Source organism: Kryptolebias marmoratus, linkage group LG11 (assembly GCF_001649575.2).
Source record: "Kryptolebias marmoratus isolate JLee-2015 linkage group LG11, ASM164957v2, whole genome shotgun sequence".
NCBI lineage: Eukaryota > Metazoa > Chordata > Actinopteri > Cyprinodontiformes > Rivulidae > Kryptolebias > Kryptolebias marmoratus.
This window is the reverse complement of record NC_051440.1, coordinates 23589322-23601799: the sequence shown is the minus strand read 5'-3', so window position 1 is coordinate 23601799 and position 12478 is coordinate 23589322. Positions and strand designations below refer to the sequence as shown.

The following is a 12478-nucleotide window of genomic DNA, read 5'->3' as shown; positions in this document are numbered from 1 at the left end:
CCCCCCCCCCCCCCCGCTTCTGAAAGATGGTCATTATTTAACAGTTCTTTTATTGTTTTTTTTTTGTCCAACAATGTCCAAGAAAGTGCAAAGAAAAGCATTGAAAGTTGAAGGCTTATGCCAGAAGTTGATCAATTTCTAAGTGTTATGCTCTTTTATAAAAATATGAGCGGGTGCACAGACTTTTCATTGCAATTATTAGCTGTGCATGCAGAGTTGACCTTTCAACTAAAAACCTCACACTGTCAGAAGGGAGATATAAGCTTTGAACACCCAGGGTGCTGCTTCTGTTTGCTTGCTCTGAAATAAATTTGATCAAACAGTATGAAAGAATTTGATCACAGGCTAAATATAAAACACCATGAATAATTTTCACATAGTTAGTAGTCTTGCAACTTTCACTCAAATGTATCTGTCAGCATTCTAGGTGTGTAAACCATAGGAAGGAAGGAATGGGCCGATACACTAATTAGTGTGTGCAAATATATGCATGTTCGTTGGTGGTGAGGCCAATAAAAGGAGAAGCTTTTCCTGGTAATCAAGCTTCTCTGAAAGCCCCCCGATTTGGAAAATTTGCTTCTAAGTAAAATTTTGTGTGGGTGGGGTGGGGGGTGGGGGGGTTGTGTGTGAGCGTATGTGTGTATGTGTAGGTTTCATAAGAGCTCAGTGGAGGGAAAACATGAATTATAGAGAACAGAGTAGGGTCTTAACCATCCTGTTTGGAATCTCACACGCAAACCTTTTTTAATGGCTTTGTGGAGCCTCTGTTAAATTTCACACTATTTGACTCAACAACAAAACCAGTTCACATATTTTATTTTATTTTGCACTTATAAAGAAATATATATGCTACAAATGTCTGAGTAAAAAAGAAAAAAACCTGAAACGTGTTTTTCAAGTAGAATAAAGAAATGCTATGTAACCATACCAGTAAATGAGAGGTAGATTTGAGTTTTTTTTGTCTCAGCTCTCTGTTGTCTCCATTTTTTCTGTTGTTTTTGAGTGATTCTAACTTTATCTTTCCCAACAGCATCTTCCATCATCACCCTCATTTCCTCTCACATTTGCTCCCGTTTCCTCTTATTTAGACAGTCATTGCAACACACGCACGCACACACACCAGCACAAACACAAATGTGCACGCTCATAACCTTTTCTTGATTACTCCTGACCTCTTAACCTTTTGACACAGCTGCTACTTTGATCAGCCAGTCAGCTTGTGGCGCCACCCATGTTCTCAATAGGGCTGCATCTGGTTTGATAAACCCTCTGATAGGCCCTTCTGATGCATTTCCTGTTTTGGTATTCTTCGTTTTTTATTTTCTCCACCAGCTGGTCTATGCATTCCTCTTAGTGTCAGTGCAGGGGCGTTGCTTGGATGTTTATGTTCATATATGATGTAGGGGTGAGTCTGAGTTGTTTTTTTTTTTTTTGTAAGGGTCTAATGCTATCTGTGTTTAGCAACCTTACTGTTTGGGTCTGATGATAGAGGGAGGTAGGGTTGGTGGAGGGGATGCTTGAAATTGAGAGGGAGGGTATGTAACAGTTGTTTACATATGTTGGCCAGAGAGAAATGGGGTACATTATGGGGGTGAATCACTTACAAAAAGGGGATAATGATAGTGAACAGATGTTTATTTATATGTTTATTTGAGCGGGTAATGGGGGTTGATTGGAAAGATAAAGTTTAGGTGTGATTTGTCTTTAGGGTGTGGAGGCTGGTTGGGTTTCACTATAAGCAATAAGACTTACCGATGGTCATTTACTGCTAATGTGGATGAATTTGCTCTTGTTGGTATTGGTTGCTGTTGTTTTTGTTATCCTCAAAGTGTCCAGTTTAAGACCAGATGGATGTGAGTGTCTTTGTGGGTGGCTGGGTGTGTATTTTAGATGGTGATGATCTTTTCCTGAGAGCTCTGTTACCAGGGTCCGATGTCTCCAGTAGCAGGCTGGAAGCAAACATGCCCAGACATGAAACCTACCATGCACACACTACACACACACACACACACACACACACACACACACACACACACACACACACACTCACACTTATTTACTCCCTCCCTACATTTGTCTCTGGGCAGAAGTATATGCCTGTGTACCACTGCACATCATCTACTTGTACATAAGGGGGGTTCTGTGATAGATCATTAAGTATTTTCGTCTGAACACCAGAGGCAGTGTTTACCCAGCTTTCCAAGCTTTTATTTTTATACCACTAATCATATACACACTTGAGCTGAGATCTTGTCATACCTCACAGTTAAACAAACCTAAAGCACATTTTTGTGATGTAAGACTTTATGAACTTAATAATTGGGCAATATGGAAAATGGTTTTAATTGGATACAAGCTCCTACTCCCCACACATTTGAGGCAATTATTTTCGTAAAAATCTGACTGAAAAAATATATTTGTTATTGATTTGTTCATTATAAATCCAAGCAAACTTGAATGCTTAAGAATCTAAATAAAGCAATTACCTGTCATTGAAAATTAGTCATTGCTATTAGAGATCTATAAAAAGTCCTTGAATGGCTACACTTGCCCATTTTTTTTTTTTTTGCATAAATTTAAGGACACAATGTTTGCTTGTTGCCCAATAGGTCCTCTTCACCAACATAATAGCATAATGTTTTTAACTTCACCTGTCTGTGGTTATGACATCAGCAAAAATGAAGTATTGTACATTCTTATCAAATCTCATATTTGCTTTTCTGTTGAAAAAAATCTTGCTGATTACTTGTACGGTGGAGTCAGAAACTTGTGGAGAAAAAAAAATAAAAAAGAAGAGCACTTGCTTTACTATGAGGTACTGATTAGGATGATAATTAACATCATAGCATCAAACATTACCTTGGGCAAGCAATACAAAAGTAACTTCTTCCATACTATTAGATTTAGAAATTTTTTTTCCCCAAGATATAAGACAACTGAACTCAGCTGACAATTTATTCACTTTCATTAAACTTTTTGGCTGTGTTCCTATAATAGTAGCATAAATGGAGCACAAAGTTATCTGCACTTTTGACTAAATAATATAAATTTTGAATCTTTGTCCTGTATCTAAAATATGTAAACATGTATTAGTTTATACAGATCATATAGTATTGTATAGTAATAGTCATACATCATCCAAAACATTGTCATCATCATGTGGACCATATGTCACCATTAATATAAATGACATGAAGACACACACAAACATACACTGCTGCTAGCCAAAGCCCACCGAGTTATTTGACCACTGGCGGGATGTGAACATTTCTCAGTAATTGAAGGGAGCGCCGGGGTCATGACCCAGAGTGAACCCATAGCAGGATACTCTTGGTTAGTGGAATATTCTCACTACCGCATACTTTTACAGACTCCTACTTTTGAGCTCAGCAGTAATTTTTCCATGTCTTTCTTGGCTCTTCAATTACCTTGTCCACCTGTCTGGGGACAACAGAAAGATTAATTAGTTGAATATACTTTTGAAGAAAGTGTTCTTTTTACTGTGACTGTGTGTTTCACAGACTAAACAAGATGTAATTCTCAAGGCAAAACTGTGACTTTTATCAGTGTTATTTTCAACAATCTCCTAACTTGTGGTTGAATCCATTTTTGATCCATCTCCTCTGTGTACAATGTCTGTGCTATCTCCTTCCACAATTTTTTTGCCATTTGACAATCTTTATATCTTTTTCTGGAAGAGCTGTACAAATGTATATATTTTCGAACTAACTTGGCCAACTGCTCTTCAAAACTGTCCATATTGCTCGCTCGCACTACAACCAACAACTGGTTTCTTGAAGCATAGTATCAAGCGAAATTACAACATTACAGTCCGAGCGCTTTTCCACAACTAAACACGCCAATGAACTTCTAACCAGTCACTCAAAACTTGGCACATACCCCTGTGAGAAAGCGTTCGGCCAGGGCAGAGAAGTGGCAGACGAAGCTGCTATGAGAACAAAACGATGCAATTTTTGTCATGCAACCATGTGAATGAGAGAAGACTTCATGACTTCTTATGGGGTATGCCAACAACTTTACTGTGCTGCTTAGTCAGAGGCATATTGATAGTAAAGTGTACCTGGACATCAGTGTGTGTTTGTTTATATTGTGCATGTTCTAACCTTCAGAAAAGCTGATTGAATCAGCTTTTTGTGCCTTTAGCTGGTGGCTGTCATATTGTTTTATTAAACTAAAGGTATGAAAGCTCAGCACACTAATGCACTCTTGTCTTCATTAGACATTTTATCACTTTAGGCTTGAACAACAACAGCTTTCATGATTTGTACTTAGTTTAAACCTATAAATTGAAAAACAATCACCCCTTCACCTCAGTTATTTTAGTCTTTTCTTTTGAGCATATTAACTTTTCTTTTTTATCTGAAGGAAGAAATGCATTACACAACCAAAAAAACTTTTATTTTAAATTAGTTTTTGAGTTACAACTGAGGGTTGACTTTGTTCCAGATTAAATGGAACAGTCAGCCAGACTGAATACAGTTGTTCTTTGTGTGTCTCTTTTACCTGGTCTTCTCTCTTTTCACCTTCCTCTTTACTTCTGAAGGTCCAATAGGATTACTTAGGTCATGTGTATGGATCCTGTTGCATCCCCCCTTCCCCCTCCCCCCACACACAATCCCACATTTATTTTATGGGCATTTATCTGAAATAGGATTGTGCCTGGGAAATTTATGCTACTAGTACCCAATCAGTTCATTTGTATGTATCTGCTACATATACATTATATTGGGTTGAGTCCTGACCTCAACCCAATAGAACACCTTTGGGATGAATCAGAGTGGAGACTGTGAGCCAGGCCTTCTTGTCCAACATCAGTATCTGACCTCACAAATGCGCTTATGAAAGAATGGTCAAAATTTCCCAGAAACAAACTCCTAAACTTTGTGGAAAGCCTTCTCAGAAGAGTTGTAGCTGTTATAGCTGCAACGGGTGGGCCAACATCTTATGGATATGGGATGTCACTCAAGTTCATATGCGTGTGAAGGGAAATGAGTGAATACTTTTGGCAATATAGTGTAGCTAACAGTTTTCAGACACCAATTAATTGGCATAATTTCAAATCAACTGGTTAAAAGCCTGACCGTACTGTAGTCCCTCAAATTTTGACATAGAGGAGACTGCAAAATTCCCTAGAATAAAAGACAACATTAGGTTAGTGTCCAGTATGGAATTATGTATATTCACTCAAATGGAGAATGTGTAACTGCGAGACAACATTTATGTTTTCCTTTTACCCCCAATCCCATTACTCCACACTATTTGTTTTCCTCACTGTGAAGAAATCTGAAGTTGTAATGAATTGTTCATGTGTGTAAGAGAAGTATATTTACATAGCTAGCAGTGTGAGACCTCTTCCCAATGTTCCTGGATGGCAGCTTGATGCAATTGGGAAGCACTGTGAAGAAGATGGAGAGTCGGGGAAAATATTTACTCCTTAAATTTGTTATATAGGAAGTGTAGTAGGCAAGAGAGAGCAACTAACTGAAAGCAAATAATGGCTGTAAATTTTTGTTTTGTCCTTGGTTAGACCTCGAGCTTCTCTATAAATCACTCAACATGTAGTCATATACACACTGTCTGACATCCAAATACACAGGGAGAGGTAGACAGACCTTGTTTTAGCTCTGAGCACATGGAGATGGAGAAGACATGAGGTTTGCCTCTGCTGTGGTGTGATATACATATTTCAAACAAAAAAATGAATGCTCTCTGGCAATATTTTCATTGTGGAAATGTGTCCAGCAGACGTTGGGTATACAACCTCACACACACACAGCACAGGCTGTTCCCAATAATAAGACTTGTTTAACAAGTCTCAATGCTTTGTTGATTTCAGTCTCATGACTTTGTTGTTTTTGTGAATCGCACTCACTGAGGCCAGTATTAATCTTCACCGAGTGTATACATAAAGTGTCCAGGGCTGCACTGTTAACTGGGAATTGTCATGCGACAAAGTTTGGTTCATGTTGGGTGAAGACTTGTTTGGTTCATTGCTTCATTGGTCATCATGTTGCCAAGTCTGGTGTTTATAGCATTGGGGTAGACCCCTTCTTCCATTCCCTCCTAAATTTTCTTCTTCTAGTAATTTCTGTTCATACATCATCATCGTTGTCCTTACTTCCTTTTTGTTCTCGACTCCTCCTCTTACTCTTGCAGCAAACTTCCCTTGGCCTGATTCAATGTTTGTGTTCGGGATTCCTCAATGGCACTGTGTGCTGAAAGACATTGAAGGCCCTGGTCACGCCACGCCATCGGTTTCCAGGTGCTTCTTTGGTGTTTGGCAGCTTTCTGCTTAGGCCTGACTAAGCTTTCTCCTCCAAACTGATTCTGCACTTTTGACCTGTTTTCACAAGAAAACTTCCTGTCATTTGAAAATCAGGTGTTGCTGCAAGAAAAACAAGAACAGATAGGTTTTTTTATTAATATTATTTTATTGAAGGTCTTATATGTTTAGTTTTAGCTTATCCACAAAGCTTGTATCAGAGACTATAGTTGGACAGGTGTTGAAGGTGTTTTTTAGTAAGCTTTTAAGCTCTTATGGAGTGTTTCTTTTGCATCAGATGGTTATTTACAAAGAAGTCTTATGGTTATTTAGGTTGAAGACCGTCTGTAGTATGCTGCAACACGCTTGTGTAAAAAAAAAAAAAAAGTCAAGTGTACTCAGTTTGTGTAACTATTTAATGCAAAAGTAACTCTGTGTAAAATTCCACAACAAAGCGCTCGCTTGAACAGCTATAAAAAGGTATGCTGGTAGCCCACACAGAGGGAAAGCAGATGTAGGATTCTGGTTATGTTTGTGTATTTCAGACTCTCTACAATAACCCGTGGGCTCTGCTTCTGCTCGTTTCTATAGTGTGACTCGTCACTTTTGCCACACTAGTTTTATAGTGTAAGAGACTGCTTAACATGAACCTTTTTGGGGGGGATTTGGCTTGTGCAGCTTCCTTATTTTAACCCTGTGCTCTGATGGCTGTGCCATTGTCATGAAAGGTTGTGATAATTATATTTGCACATTGTTCTTGTTTTTAAAGGCTTTGTTTACATAATTTACTTTAGTTTTTTAAAGCAATTTCATTATGCTATAAAATGAAGAGGCTAATGTAAGAACATGCATTTGCTTTGGTCATAGCCAAAGCGAATATTAACACAGCAGACTTGCCCACTATATTGACATTTGAGGTACAATACACAGTACCCCTTATAAACATTAGACATTGCTTTGAAATAAGAACACCACTACACAGCAGGAACCGACAAGAAAACATAATAAAGGACAGGCATTCTTTATACACAAACATACTGTATTAGTTATCTGTGCTGTCATTTGCAAAGTCGAGGCTCATAGGGATCAACTTTCCAGCAAGTTTTTAATGACTGTTTTCAAAAGGACAACACTGCTATATTGTAAAATTCCCTGGGATACAGTAATACTGCCAAACTCTACGTATTTCGACAGAAATAACCATGTACATCTTTAAAACTATTGAAACTGCAGCAGTGACTGAAAGATAAGCCCACACCCCTAACTGAGAGGAGACGTCATTTTTGCCATTTTATTTATTTATTTATTTATTTTAAAGGAAGTGTCATGCTGTATAGCCAGGGATGTAGGAGGTTGCAAAGATGCTCCCACTCTCAGTAGCTATCTGTCTGTGGGAGGGCGGAGTAGACTGGCTAAGGGAAGGAGAGAGAGAGAGAGAGAGAGAGAGAGAGAGAGAGAGAGAGAGAGTGGGTCCAACCACTCAGCCCCTCTCACCATAAGATGCAACCTTAACTATTGTGTCTCTTAGGCTCTTCTACAGTAAACAAAAGCAGCTCACTTTTGCATCTTTGGCTAAGTGAGTTTCATGTTGTCCTTTCCTTTGGGAATCAAACCATGCTATGCGGTAATTATATGCATGTTTCTTTTGGTATTTTGGGAGTTGGAGACAGACAAAGTAACATTCACATTAGAGCCAGACCATTCCTTAACGCCTACACACTGACCCCAAGCAAAATATTTCACATATTCAAACTGAATATTTGATTGACAGTTGTGTTCACTGAAGCAATTTCTTTTATAGTGATGGGCCTCGATATAATAGTTGAAAGCTTCATGCATCACATAAGACGTTTTAGCTGTTATGAATTGGAAATTGTTGGTTTAAACTACAATGTTTTTAACTAATTTTGAAATAGTTGTGAGTATTAACAGTTTAGATTTTAAAGAAACCAAAACAATTCACAAATGACATTGGAGAAAAAAAAATTAAATCAAAAGTTTTAGCAGGCTTTATATCAAGATAAATTAGGCCAGTGATTAGTCTACATTACTGCAGTTATTACCATTATTGGTTATCTCCTGTTATCCAGTGTCCATGGGAGAAAATGATAATGATAAGATACAGATTTGTGTTGTAACTGCACTCAACGACCTGCTATCTTTTATTTAACTGTCTTTTTCGGTGATTGCATGCAAGTGTGTGTACTGTACTGTACTCTATAGCTGCTTGATACAGACTACATTTGGGCCAGTGATGCATTAGCCATGGCCAGAGATGGGTTGGTATGGAATAAATAATGGATACCATCCTTTTCCTTTGAATAAATCAAGACCAGCAAAAACATAGAGATGAGAGATTAAATGTGGGAGAGAGTTGGAGAAGTTGAATGCCAGAGAGAAATAGAGGATTTGTCTAACTGGAAGAGGGATATAGAAGCAAAAACAGTGTCTTAAATTACAAATGGGTATCTCATTTCTCGTTTTCTTGTTTTATTAATTAACTTTCTGTATAAAAAGACAACTAAATGCAAAGCGTTCACAGCTCATTTTTCCTCTTCTTTGTTTTTCCATCAGGCACAGGGCCAGACTTTCACCTTCCCTAACATCTTCCCCGAAAAAGACCAGACACCAGCGGAGGGCTCTATGGAAGAGATGCAGAACAAGTTCATGGAGGACGAAAAACAGAGGCAGAAACTCGACCCCAGGAGAGGAGGGGTCACTGAGTGGTTTGGGCTCTGAAGCAGCCTGACAACCGGGAAATCAGACCTCATATATATGCATGGGTGTTACACTGGGAGCAACATGTATTGATTTGAAATGCAACTCTTGTGATGTCACTTCTTTTTCTCTAGGACACACAAGTGTGTAGAGAGGAAGAATGAGCTAGTGTGTGGGAGGCTGCAGACATGTGTTTAGCATGTTTGAAAGGCTTCAGTCCAGTATCCAGATGAAGAAAAGAATTAGAGGAGAGTGGCCGGGCTCCATCTTTAATGAAATCAGCCCACCACACACATCTCCATCGCCTCAGATGACCTGCTCTTCTTCCTCTTCACTCTTTTCTACCATCTTTTTTTTTTCAATTCGTTCCTCCTTTTTGCCTGTTTTTTTTTTTTTTTTAGACGTTTCCCCTTTGTCTATCTCATCTGTTGCCTCTCCACTCCTCATTTTTCTGTTAGACACTTCTTCTATATATGTATGGAGCACCAAAAAGCCTGACTGAGCTAGATGGATTTAACTGCTTGTACTGCCCACATCATTTCCTCTTTTATGAGTTTGCCTTGGATTAATTGACCACTTTGGGTAAACAACAATTGAGATGTTGTTTCAGCAAAGCAAGAACATGGAATTTGCTGTGGTGTAACAGTATATCAGTATATTTTGTGGTGGCATGCAATGCCATAACTATGGTAGGAGTCTGTACCCCGTGTTTGTGTCTGTACTTTTGCCCAGCATGTAAGACTTTCCAGTAAATTGGTGTTATAGTGAAAGCTGTTTTAATAAGAACTAATAAATGGTCAGTTTTCCAAAAGTACTTTGTTTATTGTTTTTAATATTGTCTTTCCCTCATCTCTCACTGAGAAACTGACACTTTATGATGCTTTCTGCCACACAAGCTGGCCTGTGTAAGTGCCAATGTGGTCTGGTAGCTGTTTTGACAAAGTAATGATCTGTGTTTGACTCGGGCCAGTGGAAGACTGAGTTCTCTTACCGTAATAAAGCCCATAAAGTAAAGGGTGGGGGAGACCTTTCTTGGGTTTGCTCAGGCCCTCCATTATCCTGACAGGCCAAAGTTACAGTAAGTGTCCCCCAGCCATGACCACTAATGCTGGCAGACTAAAAGAAAGGTCCAGTCCCTGACCTCATCCAGCCAACTCATCTATCACTAAGGAGAATGTCAATATTGATCCTGTTGGCCCATTGTCTGCTGCCTGGAACAACTTGCCCCCTGCGTTGCTATAAAGCAATCTGATTCGGAACAAAACAAGCCTCTAGGTACACAGTCACTCCTTTTCTCTCTGTCTTTTTCCAACATTTCTACTTTTTATTTCCCTCTTTCTTTTTCTGCTGCATCTCTTGCTGTTGCCCAGTCTGCACCTCTGAGAAACGCCGACTTAGAGGGAGCCCAAACTCTTTTTGTGTCGCACCTCTTGGCCCAAACAGAATCCCTTATGGAAGTTGGGTAATGAAGTTCTGATATTTGCCAAGCCATAATCTTTCCCTGTTGGTTTCTCGTTCTTTGTGATGGAGATACCCTGTTCCTCCAAAGATACGTGTGCATACTTCACACAGTTGTTGCTCATAAAACTGGCGTTTAAATCACTGTTTAAGGCCTGCTGGCAAATTTGCTTATGCAGTATTTTGGATGTTGGCTTTTTTTTGTTTGTTTTGTTTTGTTTTTAGGGCACTCTTGGTGATTGAGTTCATCTTCTACTCACAGATAAATCCATCTGAGCCATTTTAGGTATGCACCAAAAAATAACTAAACAGCCACAACTAACTTGTGAACAGAGTAACTTAACAGGGAAAAAAAAAATCAAATGCATAAAAACAGAGAAGAGTGAGACATACTGTTTAATTACTGTTCATTCAGCAGACTAAGTCCAGAATTATTTAGGGTAGTAATGAGTTTATGTGCAGTAATTATGAAGCGAGTACAGTTTTAGTTACTGAAGTCAATAAGTGTTTTATAGGCTTTAGTCTAAACTACATTTTAAAAATGGAGCTGTGTAATAGGGACCTGATTCTATTCAAAGAGCATAGACCCAAAATGCATTATTTGTACATTAAAACTTCAGTTAGGAAGTTTTCAAGGGAATTTACTTCAAATATTCCCCCACACATGGGAAACAGATGATATTGATATAAACCTAAATGTCGTCAGATGGTTCTCCATCTCACGACTTTTTGACTGAAAGGTTTTCTTACAAAATATTTGGCAAACGATGCATGTTTCTCAGTAGTCATTTTAGTTGATGTCTTAAAATCTCCTCATAATCAGTTTTAACTCCCCAGTCCAGTAGATACCTTCTGTGTTAAATGTGTTTTTTAAATTGGATGCAGATGCTCATTTCTAATGAGTTAAGGCAGTTATGTTATTCCGGTTCCTGAATAGTTGTTCTGTGTGTATGATCCCCATTCAATTGGCTAGGACCAGAATCAACTGGTTTTCAGTCTTGACTGCCCAAGTTGAAACTCAAACATCTGAATTTTCTTTGTGATCAGTGAATGCACCATAGCTAAGCAGCAGTCAAAAGTCTGTTTGTCCTGATCCATGAATGCATCATAATTAAAGCTAATGATGCCTTCCATTTGGACATTTTTACTGCTCAGTAACATGTTAGCTGAGGTTTTCAAGGTAGGAACCACTTAAGAGGACAATTTTAAGTCCAGCTTACTTTGTGAGACATAAATTTGTAAGCAGTGTGACAAACATAAGTATTTAAATGTTTGATTTTATTAGTTAAATATTTAACAGTATTAGGTTTTCTGCTCTCATTCATGAAAGTCTTATTCCAGTGTCATCAGAATGTTCTGGTTCCCGAATATCTGACACAGACCTTGGTAAACGAGGCAATATATAAGTCAGCATGGCATCATTTCTGTGTCTCTTGCTCATTACACAATCAACCCTGAACCCCCGATCTTCCCATTCCAAAGGGGGGCGACATAACCACTGTACCAACTTCCCAGCTCCTGGTCATTGGAGTACCTGGTGCTGTGACCCCCAAACTCCAGCAGATCTCAGCAACAACCTCACAGATCTCTGTCCAGAAGAATGCAGTCTTAGGAACAGCTAAGAGACTGAACCCTCAAGCTCCCAGGTCTCTGGTAGATAACCTGAGCTTTAAGTGAAATGTAACTGCTTATGTGGAAAAAATAGGATCAAATGGCTGTATGCATTTCCATATATATATATGGAAAATGTAAATAAAAATAGATTTAGATTTCAGATTGTTTCAGTGTACTGTTGTCCTTTAGGTCTTTTCTCACTGCCTCTGTCTTCATAACCAATAAAAAAACAGCAAGAACATTGCAAATAAGAGATGGCTCACAGCTGGCAGCCATTTCCTTGTTTATAGTGGGGTTTTTTTCTTGTCTGTCAAAAGATGCAGTACAGTGGAAGTGTGAAGAAAGAGCTGGATGGAGGTCTGTGGTAAATCAACCGAGCAAACCATGCACTTCCTATTTCTACTG

The 12478-nt window shown here is 38.7% G+C and overlaps 1 protein-coding gene across 1 annotated transcript in view; it reads left to right on the top strand.

Moving 5' to 3' along the window:
* The window catches only part of mrpl23 (mitochondrial ribosomal protein L23), a 33053-nt gene extending 23238 nt beyond the window's left edge, over positions 1-9815 (top strand). Inside the window, exon 5 of the mRNA XM_017418859.2 lies at positions 8858-9815. Coding sequence (XP_017274348.1) covers positions 8858-9022 — 165 coding nt within the window. The 3' untranslated portion in view covers positions 9023-9815. The remainder of the gene's footprint in view (positions 1-8857) is intronic.
* Positions 9816-12478: the final 2663 nt, after the last annotated feature.